This window comes from Falco punctatus (genome assembly GCF_963210335.1).
Source record: "Falco punctatus genome assembly, chromosome: 4".
In the NCBI taxonomy this organism is placed as follows: Eukaryota; Metazoa; Chordata; class Aves; order Falconiformes; family Falconidae; genus Falco; species Falco punctatus.
This window is the reverse complement of record NC_137583.1, coordinates 33,814,073-33,828,578: the sequence shown is the minus strand read 5'-3', so window position 1 is coordinate 33,828,578 and position 14,506 is coordinate 33,814,073. Positions and strand designations below refer to the sequence as shown.

General features: G+C 43.3%; 2 protein-coding genes across 6 annotated transcripts in view; one reads left to right on the top strand and one right to left on the bottom strand.

Annotated features, from left to right (window-relative positions):
* Positions 1-214: 214 nt before the first annotated feature.
* Positions 215-11,003, bottom strand: PDZD9 (PDZ domain containing 9). 5 transcript variants are annotated; one of them, XM_080387054.1, is made up of 6 exons: positions 10,723-11,003; positions 8,536-8,631; positions 7,499-7,641; positions 5,737-5,913; positions 1,734-1,929; positions 215-725 (listed from the first exon to the last, which is right to left on the bottom strand). In XM_080387054.1, the coding sequence occupies exons 2-6, from the start codon at positions 8,550-8,552 to the stop codon at positions 356-358; spliced, it is 903 nt and encodes a 300-aa protein (XP_080243180.1). In that variant the 5' UTR covers positions 8,553-8,631; positions 10,723-11,003; the 3' UTR covers positions 215-355. The 5 variants fall into 5 exon arrangements, with proteins under 5 accessions (XP_080243180.1, XP_080243182.1, XP_080243181.1 ...); XM_080387056.1 differs by lacking the exon at positions 10,723-11,003 and adding an exon at positions 6,006-6,091 and having other exon boundaries at positions 7,499-9,278; XM_080387055.1 differs by lacking the exon at positions 10,723-11,003 and having other exon boundaries at positions 8,536-9,278.
* Positions 9,941-14,506, top strand: part of MOSMO (modulator of smoothened) — a 33,133-nt gene continuing 28,567 nt past the window's right edge. The window contains exon 1 of the mRNA XM_080387071.1: positions 9,941-10,244. Coding sequence (XP_080243197.1) covers positions 10,139-10,244 — 106 coding nt within the window. The 5' untranslated portion in view covers positions 9,941-10,138. The remainder of the gene's footprint in view (positions 10,245-14,506) is intronic.

The following is a 14,506-nucleotide window of genomic DNA, read 5'->3' as shown; positions in this document are numbered from 1 at the left end:
TGTCCACATATTACTGTATGTTCCAGAAAAGTTATTGATAAACTGTCTCCACCATCCTTACATCGAGTAAATGAAGAAACTTACCTTCAGACAAAGGTGAATGTGTTAGATCTTCAAGCTTGCAGATGCTATTTATCTGGGAGTAGCAAAGGTAGTGTTTGTGAATGTCTTCTCCACAAGTAGCATTGATAAAGACCACTTTGAGAGGAGGGGGGGCATTGCTAAAACAGCTTTAATAGAGCTAACATGTAATTTCAGATACCTTAGAACATTTAGATTTTTTGGAAGTCATGGCATGTATTAAAACAAATACAGTATGACTTCAAAAATCTAGGTTTTGAAGTCAAGTTTTGAGCTATTCTGAAACAAAAGCAAATTCTTCCAGATAGGATGTATCTGATACATAAGAGCAGGAGGAAGAGGAACTGGTCTCATTGTTTTCCTTAGCCCAGTATGAAGGAGGTCTAACACCACCAGTATTGAACTCAGGATTGCACAATGCCTCAACATCATCATGAAGTACAACATCACAAACATTGCCTGTGCCTACTCTGAGTGTCTGGCTGGTATCAGGTATCTGCCAAATTTTGGATGTCGGTGGTAACTTACACGTGAACTCAGAACAGTATGACTGGGAAGATTTATACTGAAAAGTTTCCGAGTCTACATCGTCATCATCGCTACTGGACCCGGTGTCATCTTCATCCTCAGCATCTTCACTTGTGCTGAAAATACACAGCATGGTATTACTTTAACATGCAATAATTCCTATAGCCATTTAGTTAACAAATTGTGGAGTTTTAAGTTTTTTCAAATACTTGTTCTGAAGTCTGTCAGTTCTGAAGCTTCTCAAATATCAAATTAATACTATTGTCCATAGTCCTTTGTACACTATTTCCTTTGGACTCTAAAGTAATAGTTAAGTTGTGATTTGTTCAACAGAAAAGCAAGCTATCCTTTTCCAGCTCCTTCAGAATAGCAAATAATTTTATTTATTTAAACATAAGCTTAGACGTTTAAGCTCTTGGAAAGCCCCTTGCTGTGCAAGCTTCCTTTCTACTGTTCTAGCCTAATTATCTCCTTTTAATACTTCTGTTCCTTCCCCTACCTCTGAGGTTTCTTTTCTATTAAAACTTTGTGCCTCAGGAAAACTTCTAACTGCCTTGTATCCCACCTAGATTAATTACACTTGCTATATGAGCCACCTTTAGGATTGAGAGCAGCATACTTTAAAAATCTTATGTAGTAGCTCTTAGAAGAAGAGTTTATTTTTCCTAAGGTTTTATTTTCAAAGTCATAACCATTAACCATTGTCAGTAGTTAGACTAATTAAGAAACAGATAAGCTTTTTACATGGCTGTGGCAATACTTCCATCTTGGTATCGTCAGCTGCTTGTAATTCTCTAGATCTTTGGCTGTTACAAACCAATATGGCCTCCTTGACTTCACTGGCATTATTACCAGCCAGACTTTTTATGCTCACTGTGGAGGTAGGAAGGGGCATGTCTAAAATTAGTGTTTATTCTGACCCTGTCTTCATGAGAAAGGTAACTTTTCTGTTGGTATTTGTTTGTTTCAAATCACAGCTTTCTATTTCAGAAAAATGAATGAAAGAACATATTTAGACTAGCCTTTCATCCTAAAATATAAATGCTATTACACTACTACTTGTTTCTTGCTAGAATACTAAGCAAGGTGTGAAATTCTAGTTACGTACAATACTTAATACTTACTCAGCTGTCATCACAGGAAGCTTTACTTCAGGAATTAATTCAACTGCACTTTGCCAGTGTTGAGGTATTTCAATAAAATCTCTGTAAACTCTGATCTGTAGAGTAGTTCCTATAGGAACGTTCTGCAGGAGTTGCCCAAGCTCTTGCAGGGTCCATCCTATAACATTAGCATGTCCGATTTTTGTTAGAACATCACCTGCCAAGGGAGAAAATAGACAGCAATCCATTTAAGAAACTTTTTCAAATTTTTTTTAATGTTTGTATTACAAAATACATAGTCCTAACCACTGCACTTTCACATTTTTGTGTTTAACAGCTCTTCAACTGGATGTAAGTTTTTGTTGTTTTCTATTTTAATGAAGGGGGGGGTTTAGCTCTGTTAAGAACTAACCTTTTCACAACACTAAGGAAAGCTGTGGTTCGCTGGTTTACTTTGGGATTTTTCTGAGTGAACATGCTAAACTTCAGATTGCCTATTCAGTGCTACCTTTCACTTCTGTGAGGTTTTTAGGCAAGATAAAGGTACCGTGGTGAATGCTCTGGTCAGGACTGCTGCTTGGGACCAGACAGCCTTCAGCAAGTTTGAGCTGAGGTTACATCGCTGCACTCCTAAGGGTTCTGTTGGCATCTTTCCACTGCTCCCCTGTACCTTTTCACAGCTGGAACACCCTGTCTATTTTCTATCTGCTACCTACCCTTGTATGTCACCTTGCTGTTCATGTGTTGGTATGGAGCCAAGCGTACCCCTTTCTCCACAGTGGCTAAGTTTACCCAGGTGGAGGCTGGAGAATCTGTGTAACAGCCATGTCACCTGGTATTTGTCTGGGCCCCTGATTTTCAAGGTTTGACACTCTCCAGCTGCTGCCTGTCCCTCCACTCTGAAAACAACAAACACATGGGCACATTGCAAGACGGAGTCAAGCGAGGCCAGGGGAGAAGTAGGAGGTGCCTACAAGACCTGCTGCAGAATCTGAGGAGTTCCAGCAGAAAGTCTTAGTGATGTTTTTTGTCTTTGTTCTAAGGGATAAGGCTGCAAATAATGTTCTTACTACCTGCTGCTAGTGGAAAGCACTGAGCTGCAGTTTTGCAAAAAGCAGTACCGCATCCAAGAACAACAGTACAGAAGCCCCAGTACTTGCATATACTATGGCATATAACAAGATGGGCTTTGAGGGATTGGGGGGAGTTGCAATTACTATGAAAACTTGTAGTTTTTGGAGAGTGCAAAGGGCAAGCAGAATCAATCTGCAGCAGACCACAGCTCTATCAGTAGTCTGGCAGAAACAGTTGAACAGAGGAGCAGTATCAGTGAATGCTATGTATTGAACTGCAACAGAATAGCATAGGGGATTTAAACAAGCAGTATAGCTGCCTGCTGCCGTGTTAGGCAGAGCAAGGAGCCTCTCTCCACCTGCTCTGTTTTGTTCTTAACCCTTTTGGGTTAAAAATGCCTGTAGCAAAAACTTACAGGCTTTAAAACTATTTACCTGAACTACCGACTAACATTTTTTCATTCACTTTTTCCACTAACTACACTTTCTACTCCATCATCATCACACCTTCTCTCCCTTCTAGCTTATCACAAGATACTGGTTCTACTGGCATGCAAAGTAGTTCTGGAACAAGAACCAGGATGGCAAATACCAAAAAAGCAACATAAAACATTTTACCAACAGTTTTATGTAAATTCTCAGTCTCAAACAGAAGGATAAATCACCTAAATTATGTGTTTTAAAATGTATAGACATAAATGTACTTAAGCTGTAAAATATCTGCAAGATATTCTGGGCTTTTAATATATTCTTTTAGGATTCTGATTTTTCTGCCTGTACTGTCCTGGTAACACTCTTGCACTGAGTCAAAGCCATCTCTGAACTGCAGATGTAGATAATTTTGCTCCTCTGCTCCAACATCTAGTCTGAACCACCCAGCTTTTCAGCTCATCTATCAGTTTTGTGATTGATGTCCTTCAGTGGCCGCTGAAGATTTATGTGGAGATAACCTCTTGCACTATGAAGGTATTTAGGGGAAACACACATACTAAGCAGCCCTGTATCTTCTTACTAGCATGGAGAATGGGGCATGCATACATACATACAAGTTTGGTGAATCTAACTATGATTTTAAGACATTGGTGCCTCTCACTACTACTGTTAATTTCTGCCTCCTCCCTGTTAAAGTCAGCAGATTAGAGCCAGGTCTTTCAAGCTATAAGCAGTAACAAAATTGTTTTTTGAGGTTTCAGTTTGAAATTGTACAGATAATACTCATCTAAATTAACTGAAGCAGTAAGTCCATAAAGACAAAACCTAATTCACTGGAAGAAAAATTTCTAAGCAGTGCATTCGTGCATCATGTTCTTCTCAAGTCCCATGCTCTGTACATTGTTATTAATGCCAAAATAAGTACACTGCCTGTGGTATCTTTAACAGATGGAGCTTCTATAAAATACTATCTTTTCTGCAAAATTTTACAGCTTTGGTCTTAAACAGAAAGTTTTTCTAAGTTCACTCTAATGTGAATAGAACAGACTCAGCTGTTAGCTTTTTTTGTGTGTGTGGAATGTGGTGAGTTAGATCCAGGTGCTCCATGAAGCATGCTCAAATTGTTTCTTTTGGCTCCAAAAAACCTAAGATCAGCTACAAACGGATAATGTTTGTTAGCAGTCCTCAGCCCCCTTTAAACTGTTCAATATTTGCTCCAGTAAATCAAACACATCACATGCCATAAATAATGTGACTCTTTGTAGCCTTTTGAAAATGCTTTTGGAGCTTCCTTTTTTTCAAATTGGTGCAAATAGAGCTACTCAGTTTCAGTGATTAATAGGCTATATTTTTTACCTTATAGACGTAAGCAACCAAATCAGTATCATATATATCTGCTTTTGTATACCATTGGGGCTTTTTTAGGGAACAGGTGAAAGCTATCAGCTCCTAAAAGAATAATTATTTTTAAAAGTACTCAGTTCAAATCCAAATCCATTTCTATTTTATGCTCAGAATTTTTCCACTGCTTTTTATACTTGGATCAAAAGTGCAAAGCCTTTTCTGAAAAAGAGGTTAAGAACTCCACTCGATGGTTTTTATTTTATCAAACAAGTAGATCTTTCTTAATTCTAAATCTTTCTGAAAGGTGTGAGAAGAAAGGATTGCCCAAATTATAAAGGTAGTGCTGGGAAAATTTTTCTAATTTTAAGATATGCATTTTCACTGTACAGCCAGTAAATGTCTAAATTACTTCATTACACTCAAGTCTTAGCTTCATAGATTTCTATGTTAGAGACAATTTAATACTTGGTAATAACATAGCACGCTATCGTCCCCAAACTATAGTTCATGAGTCTAATGTAATTGGTCTAGGGACCGATATGAAGCAGTCAAATTTACAGAGCTTTCAATTACAAGCTTAATATAGGTGCCCGATGTTCCACAAGAAACCTTAATAACTAGTAATAGTCCGTTAGTACTGATATGGCACATTTCAGGTTTAAGAGTACAGAGATTAGTCCATTGCCATTTTGTAACTATTCTGTATAATAAAGAAATAAAAAGCAAACAATAAGGCAAATTAATTTCAAGCCTTCGGGAAGTTTTGTGTTACTTGTAGAGTGAAATTACTTGAACAATAATGCACTGAACAAAGAATGATATTATTCAAGTTCAGTTGTTATATAAAGCTAATAGTCAAACTATTTTTGGACAAACCTGCTGATGAATAGGAAATCTGTTTTTGCTGGAGAACAATATATAGACTTAAATCTTGATCTGATTATGAAACAGTCACCCATATAAGCTATTTTGAGATCACAGGTATTTCATTACAATGGAGTGCTGGCACTGAGCTTTATACAGTTTGTGCTAGTTTCTTTTCTCTGTAATTTTAAATTGAGTTTCTTTTGATCTGTGTAAGCATAAATAAATCAGAGACAGGCTCAAAGCATAAATGCAGAACAAAAATACTTTCAATGCTGTTAAATTTGAATATCAGTGTTGGTTCTTTTTACCTGGTTTTAGCTTTCCGTCGTTAGCTGCAGAGCTTTTCTCAACAAGGCTTGCTATCTGGAGATATGGCCCATTCTGTATGATTATGAGACCTAATCCTTGTTCACCCATTCTAATATTTGCCTTCAGTGTTGCAATCCGTGTGTGCTGAGAGACATCTTCCAGCGCTCGCAACTGCCCTTTGAGAAGTGAGAGGAAAATTTTACTAGTTTAAAGTGTGGCATCATTCTTCAATAAAAGGTTTAAGGAGACATTTGAGCAGATGCTGTACCCATTCTTAATTGTCCAAGCAGTTAAGACTCTCATCCTTAATTGCTTCTCTAGATAGGCACTGCCTGCTGAGTTGCTGCCAAAAAGCTGCAATAGCAATACTTATAAAAAGTTAGTGTACTCCATAAACTAGCTTTCCACAAATAAATATACTGAAGGTAGTTTTTACTTAGAAACTTATTTCTTAAAAAGTCACACATTTTACCAAGAGAAAAAGCAGTACCGCTGTTACTTAAGCATTCATTGCTAATGGCTACATATTCAAGGAAGGTACAGAGCAGCGTACAGAATAACAGAACAGAGGAGTTGTCAGCTATTAAGGACTTCAAGAAAAGATTGAATTCCTATAAAAAATTGATTTTTCAAATAAATATTTATAAAGGAGATTAATTTATAAATTTTTTCTCTGTTTTAAGATGTAATCTCTAAATGTAACTTCTGACTAGTAGAGTACCACCAACGTAAGTGCCTGAGACCATCTCCAGCAGTCTGGAATCACTTAATGAAAACTCCCACCACTTTACCCCTCTTTAAAATATGGAAACTTGGTCATCTTTCCAATGGTTTCAGTAAAGTGTTAGATCAGCCTCTAGATGACAGCACAGAATGTCTATAAAAGAGCTAAGATTGAAAGTATAGGAACATGAACATTTGACTTATCAATTTGGCTGCAGAACCAAAAAACAGAGAAGGAAGCAGGAATTACTTGAATATTTTTTTTCCTTCCCAATGAAAAATGTAGGATTTTTTGTTGTTGAGTAGAATACTACATTTCATTTGGATTAAATACTTAATTTACATGGTCATGCAGGAAAAGCAAAGGAAGACCCACTGTGGAACACACTTTCATAATAACAATTAAAAAAAGCGTACTTTAATTAGAAGGCAGAATCCTGACTTTGTTACTTCTTAGTGCATGAAGTTATCTTGCTGGACATGAGAGATTTAAAACCATGAAAGCTGGGACTAATCCAAAGCCTACAAAATATTTAGGACGAATGCTAATATTCACACTTTTAGACGAGACTCTTGTCTTTTTACTGTACTTGATATGAGTCTATATAGTCTCCAAGAAAGGTGGATTTTCTCTTTTTTTCTGTGCTACAGAAAGTTTAGACACTTAACAGAACTTCCATTACAGTTCCCCTAACACTGTCCCTGTTTTCTCCAACATCACCCTTCAATTCTGCAGTTTCTACAGGCAGCAGCATAGGATCTCATCCAATCCTCTTCTGTTGAAGAAACATCCTTTTCCTCTTTGTCATCTGCCTATGATTCTGTTCCAAATACTCAACCTCAAGAGCAGAAATGCCTCTTGACACTAAGAAAATTTGGGGCACTGGGGGCTCTGTGAAAAAGATAACGTGTTTGGTGGCACAAGGACTTAAAAAGTTTGAGATACTGAAATATAGCACTGGAAGAGTAATGCTGCAGCAGCAGTGAGGAGAAGGAAGTGAACAGAGGAAGAAATGACCAAAAGAGATGGATACTCACTCTTGGGTTTATCTTCAGCCATTGGTGAAGACTCTGTATGTTCCATTGAGTCCAGAGGAAGGGCTTTTTCTACGGAGCCAAAACCCCTGAACAGGTGTGTCCTAGGTAAGCCTCTTGGAAATGTGCTACTGGTCCACGATGGCCTATGGAGGAAAAGTCTACCAGTAGATGAGGAGGCAACAACCCCTAGCAACTGTTCAGAACACCGGGGCAGGCAGGTTCTGAGCCCCACCAGCACCACACGAGTAACACAGGCACAGGGAAGTCTGGCGCTGGGCAGAGGATGTATCTGCATCTGGTGTATTGTTTCAGCCCAAGAGAAGTAATTTGATTTAGGCTGCCTGTCTGTCAGTACCGCAGCCCTGTCTGAGGCCCCAAAGCTTCCTGCAGAACCCATAGCTGGTGGAGTCCTTCCATTTCCTAATACTCATTTCCTAACAAACCTGAGAAAGATTAAATAACTGACTGTACAGCCTGCAGAGTATGAAGACTGGATTCTGTCCCTATTTCTGATTTCATACTTGCCTGTGTATGAAAAGCCAATGAAAACCATATCTTCACTTTGTGCACCCTCTCCACCCCTCCTTCCCTTACTCCTTTTGCCATGAAGCTGAGTTATTTGGAGACAAATTCATTTTGAGGCAGACTTTTGCATAATGCTTGTATTAAAAGCTATTTAAATACCACTTAAAGCCAGATTATAGGATAGTTGCAGGTGATTCTCAGAAATAACTTCTCAAGGCTGCTGGATTCCCATTGTTAGTGCAATATAGTTTTTAAATCTTTTAAATAAAAAATGGATTGTTCCCTTTCTTCCATGCACCAATTGTTCCCTTTTTAAAGGGAATAATTTCAGCTGTTTTTCATCAAAAGTCTTCCTATTTTCTCCACCCTTAAGAAAATCTGTCAAGACTAGGTGATTTCAGTAGAACCTAAGCGCAGCTCTTGTCCTACTGATTGCTGTTGAACACTTTAAGATTACTTTACTAGTATCTCCATTTTGTTTGTATAGTCTCCCATCTACATAAAAGACTTACATAAAAATAAACAGCATGGACAGTCACCCGCTTGGCTTCCCAGTATGTTCTGTGTAGACCGGTTACGCTGCTCTGGAAAAAACAGGTGGGCGCTCACTGTTAGAACAGAAAAAATATGTAAGCTGTTGGGTATTTTTCAAGTACCTGTAAATGTGGGGGCTACTAGACTAATGTAGTTCAGCATTCCCATGCCCAAATCAAATTCCCACGCTACAATATCGAGGCCACAGAGTTACTGTGGCCAAAACTAGGCTGGTTTCCCACATTTGGGGCATTGCTCATTCTCTGTCTGTGGATTCTCCCACACTTTGATATAGCTGAATCCATGGGAAAGCATGTCATCAAAAATCGCTCGGTTTGGGCGAGTTTTCCAGTCAAGATTAATTAGGTTTTCTCTCAAACATACAGCATAGACAGCAACGCAATGTTGCGCTTTTAAGGTGCTCCACAGCCAGATAATGTCTGGAGGAACCCCAGGTTCAGTCCTCCTGCTTCCCCTGTTGTACCTTTGCCACAGAAGAAATTCTGAAATTTAAGCTCCTGCCTGTCCTTTCAAAGGGATGGAGAGCCCCAGCGACGGTCCTTCAGCCCTCTCTTTTACACAGAGCTTGAGCAAGTTGCTCGTTCCCGCCCTCCGTGCATCGCTCCCTTTGGGGGCCAGGCAGGCCCTGCCCGGTGGCACCCCGACTGAGGGCACGCCGCCTCAGGGCTCGGGCCCGGGCAGGGGCAACGGGCGGAGCCCCGCGTACCTCGCCTGAAATCCACCTCTGGGGACGCGGGAGGGCAGCCAAGGACCAGTCCGCCGGGCCCCCTCGGGGGAAGGCGGGAGGGGACGAGGCGGAGCCGAGTCCCCGCTGCCGGCCTCCCCTCACGACGAGCCCGCCCCTCACAGCAGGCCCCGCCCCTCACGGCAGGCCCGCTGCTCATAGCAGGCCCCGCCCCTCACAGCAGGCTCGCCCCTCAGCCCCTCGCTGCAGGCCACGCCCTCGCTGCAGGCCACGCCCTCGCTGCAGGCCACGCCCCTCGCAGCAGGCCCTGAGGCAGTGGCGGCCACGCCCCTGCGTCCGGAGCCCCGTGCGCACCGGCCGGCGGCAGCGCTCACTGCAGCCGCCGCGGAGTGCCCCGCCCCTACCCCAGGCTCCGCCTACCATCCCCACCCCGTCCCGCCCCTCGCCTCCCTTCGCGCTCGGCGCAGGCCGCCCCAGCCCCGCGCCCAGCCGCCTGCCCGCCCCCTGCGGGCCAGCCCCGCCTGGCGCCCCGCCCGCTAGCGGCCGGCCCCCCTCGCCGCACGCCGTGCCCCGGAGACAGCCCGCCGCAGCCTCCAGGCTTCCCCCTCCCCCTGGCGGCGGCGGCCCCGCCCCCCGCGGGAAGCCCCGCCCCGCCTGGGGGTGCGCACGGGGGAGAGTGGGTTTCCCTTCCGGAGTAACTGCCGCCCCCCCGCCCGCCGGGTTCGCTTCCGGCTCCGTCCGGGGGGCCCGTTCCTGGTGCCGCTGCCGAGGGGAGCGCGGGGCCCATGGAGCCGCGGCTGTGAGGCGCCCCCGGCCCGGGCCCGCTGCGGGAGCCGGGCGGAGGCCGGAGCCGGGAGCCGCCCCAGCCGGAGGAGATGGACAAACTGACCATCATCTCAGGATGCCTCTTCCTGGCCGCCGACATCTTCGCCATCGCCAGCCTGGCGAACCCGGACTGGATCAACACCGGCGAGTCCGCGGGTGAGGGGGGCCGGCGGCGGGGACCCGCCGGGGGGGCGGCAGGCGGCCGGGCGAGGAGCTCTGCCGGCGCCCGAGGAGACGGGGGCGGGCGGGGTGCGTGGCCCGAGGCGGCGGCGGGGACCGGGGGAGGCTCCCCCTGAGGGGCGCTGCTGGGGCGGGGGCCGCGGGGCCCTGGCGCTGGGGCGGGGGGGGCTGGCTTGAGGAGAGCGCGGGGGGCTGGCTGGCCGGGGGGCGGCCGGGCCGGGCCCCGGGAGCTGCGGGGGCTGCCCTCGGTGCGGCGAGGGGCGAAGCGGCCGGTCGGAGCTGGCGGGACCTCGCTGCGAGGCAGAGCCGCGGGCGGCCCGGCTGCCGCCCCCGCGGGGGGGACGAGCCCCGCCGCCCGGGGAGGGGGGCGTGCAGAGCCACTCACCCCTCTCCGCAGCCGGTGGAGCGGCGGGCCGGGGCGCCATCCCCGCCCGCGCCCCCGAGGCTCAGTCACCTTGGACAGGGAATCGGGATCGGCCGCTCCGCGCAGTTGGTGGCAGGTTGTGAATCTGCCGTGCGACACCGACGGTTCCCTTGTGGCAGGGCAGACCTTGCTGGCCTTGTCTCTTTCACTTCCCCCCCACCCCCCGATTATTTCCTGCGAGCTGATTTTTATCAGCTTTCAAGCCCAGACCCCATGTGGTTTTTATTTTAGAAAGTGATGTGGTTTTCTTTAAAAGAACAAGGATTTGTGCGCCTGTCTTTTTACTAATGATGTAATTGTATGAACAATTTATTTCAGCCTGTTGATAAGGACCTGCGTGTTCTGATCCATGGAGTGGGGAGAGATAATAGGAGGGCTGCTCTTTGGTCTCGTGTCCCAGAGAAACCCAAATTTCCGTGTCAGGAAAGGAAGCCATCCTTGCTGCAAACAGATGAAACTAACTTAGCCACCTTTTCCTAAACTTCTAAGTTCCAAGCGAACCACAGGTATAGAATAGAGAAAAGTGATGTTGGGGTAAAGGCTTCAGTCATAAATTCTTGCAGAGGTTTAAAAAATTCTGTTTGTCTGTCTTGCGTGTAAGTGGATTGAACTGGTTGAAACAGAGTCGTATTTTCTTTATTCTGATGAGGCAGAGTATCAAAAATGTTGGATATTAGGGATTGATGACTGGACATTCCCTTTGACCAGGCTTATGCTTATGGTTTCTTCAAATTGCTTCTAGTTATGTGGTCTAGAACCTGGTCTTTCCTGCACAGTCCAGAGGAGAGGGACAAGTCCTTTCCCAAAGTGCAGCATTCAGGAACTCCCTAGATGACTTCACTGTTCCTCCTGTAGCTATTTGTGATGATCTTGCTGCCTATGGCTATATAAAAAGAGTTGCTTCTTTCTTCTTACAATTCCATCTAGCAGCAGTGCTGCAGTAATGAGCCCTTCTTCAGCAGCTTGAATTCAAATAAAATAATCTTCATTTTAAATGTTTAAGTATGGCTTTCTTAGATCCTGCGTCATGTTAACAGATCCTATGCAATATGCAAGATACTGGATTCTCTCTGCCTGTATAGAGATGAGATAACAAAAACTATTCTGAAGAAATTACTGGTGGAAAGAAAGGTCTTGTGGGATCTAAGCATGCTCCATTACATTCTGCATTAAAGAAGGCTGTTTAATAGCTCTTTATAATACAGGGTTTTTTTCCTGAAATATTACACCTAGAAATCATTAATTCGTAGTTACTTGATGGATGATTATTTAAGAATCATCTGACATTTCTGTCCTGTACTCCTTTTAGAGGTGCAAATAACAGTTTTAATTTTAATTAGGCTGGCAAGCATGAAATCTGTATGGATTTTTTTAAAGGACTTCACTAGTCAAATAATGTTTTGACAGACCTAAGCCTTTTTTTTTTTTTCCCTATTTTGAAGCCAAATTATTTGATAAAATCATAAAGGAGAGCTAACTGTCATCCTTCCTTAATGACTCTTTTGTTGATTTGTATTGATAGAGGATTCGATAGACTCTATCAGACTTCTGGTTAAAAGCAGTATAAACTTACATTTGTCATACCTTAGACCTAAAACGAGCCTTTTGCTCAGACTGTAAAGAAAGGAAGTGTGAGGATGCCCGTTGAATCAAGGACTTCCTGTAGCAAACACTGTAGTATTGCATTGTGAGATAAATGCTTTTATGAGTGCCATTCATTACCCGGAGACTGCAGTGGAGAAGCGTGGCACGGGAGGACACAGCCCTGATGCTAAATCCTGTCCCGGCTGCTGGTGAGATTCAGGCACTCTCAGCAGACGACCGTACTTGGACCACATTCAAGCCATCCAACTTCCGTATGTGCCACTAAGAAGTAGGGTTTTTTGAAGCATCCTGCTCTCAGCTGGTGAAAGAACCTGTTTGGTGAAAGAAAACACTTCTTTGCTTTACCTCTTGTGTTTTTAGGGTCATCTCCCGTGGGAATTTTTCTAGATTCTGCTTCTACAAGTCAGCCTAGTACCAAGGAGAAAGGGGAGTAATACTGTTTCTCTGCTTGGCTGCTGTCCTTGGGGTTCTGAAAGGCAGCGTGGAACAGCCTGCTTTTCTCAATACTGCAGCTGTTTGAGAATTACATAGAGCAGAGGTCTTGGCAAACCTGGGAAGGCAGCACTGCATTGGCTCATTCAGAGCTGTTTACAGCCATTAAGGTTGGGAACCTGGGTTTACGTTTCAGGGAAAAAAAATGAAATCTGTTCTGATTTGAATGCTAAACAATATGTACATCTTAGTCCTGACATAACGATGATTTTCTGCTACATTGGATAGCAAAATAAATCAGTGGCTTTAATGCTTTTCTGAAAAATCTAGATTGTTTTAATTTTTTTTGTTGTTGTTTAAAAGGAGCTTATGTTCTGAGGAAATTGATATAGGGGGAGGGCTGATTAGTCTCCTAAGTCTTGCTCTTAAAGATAAGTTTTAGTAATTTGAAAAATGTTGACTATAAAAATTCCTCTCTAGCACTGTAATTAAGAGCAAAGGATTTCAACTGAAATCATTGAAGGTTTCAGATGCTTATCTGTCTTTAGGTCAGAGGAACTACACTTTTGTGGACATGGGTCCAAGTCTGCATTGGGTGCTTTTTCTTTGTGTAGTTTTGTAAGACTTGTTCATTAACTTGGTTTCAGGTATTTCATGCACCTTCAAGATTATAAAGGAAAGATGGAATTCAAATGGATTTTTCTTTCAGAGAGTTCTCAGTGAGGTTTTGTTATTCATGCTGTGCAAGTACAGAATACAGATAACTCCAATCTGGAGACCAGTGGCTTCTCAGTATTCTTGCACTGACATCCTTTTCTTATCAAACTAGTATTCTATGTGAGAAATAGGGACAGAGTTGGCTTTAATTTAAGCCAATGCCTAAGCTCCCACTGATTTCAGTAGTAATGAACTTTGTTCCTGTATCTCTACATTGCTTTTGTGATGAACTATAAAAGCTGATAGTTTTGTTTCTATATGTTCCTTTTTTATGTGGGAGGGTCTTTAATGATTTTGGTATTTTGTCTTCAGTAGGGGGGATAGAAGTTGCTCTAACTTCAGCTCAACCCTTTTGTAGGGAGAAGGGTATGAATAGTATGAACAGTTGAAATTAGACATGTTAAAAGCTGTACATGGGGGGGGCGTTGACAAATTTCAAAAGCTTTTAGGGTAGGTCAGATAATTCAAGAGGATAATTTAATCAAATAAAATCCCCCTTCAGAAAGCTAAGCTATCAGTTTGTTTATGTGACTTAGTCATCCTTTCCTATGTAGCATGATTGTTCATTTGATTCCAATTTACAGAACAACGTGTACCTTTTTTTATAGCAGTCATTAAGTTAATATGGATGTCAGAATTTAAGGCTGCTCAACTCTGACGGGTAACTTCTAAAGCAAGTATCTATCACATCTTCTTATGTTGATACATCTATCACAACGGGAGACACGTTATAATGTTATGGCCAGGCCACTCGGCGTATGCACGACAGTGCTGACTTGGGTGATGTTAGCGTTCAGCAGAGCTTCCAATTCCATCTTGAATCTGTGACCTAAGCGTCAAGGTCACTTACGTTAGAAACTACATTTTTCATTTAAACTACCTTCTGTAACCATGCTGTGCAGTAACCGTCTGATGGTAAATCATAAATCTACAACATGCTGCTCATTTTGTCTGTTTTGTTTACAAATGCTGCCTTTACATGTATCTTCCGAAGTATTATGTGTAGTTCTTGATTTTGCATACTCAGCTGCTTTTTTATTTGTGAAATATGATTCCAGAT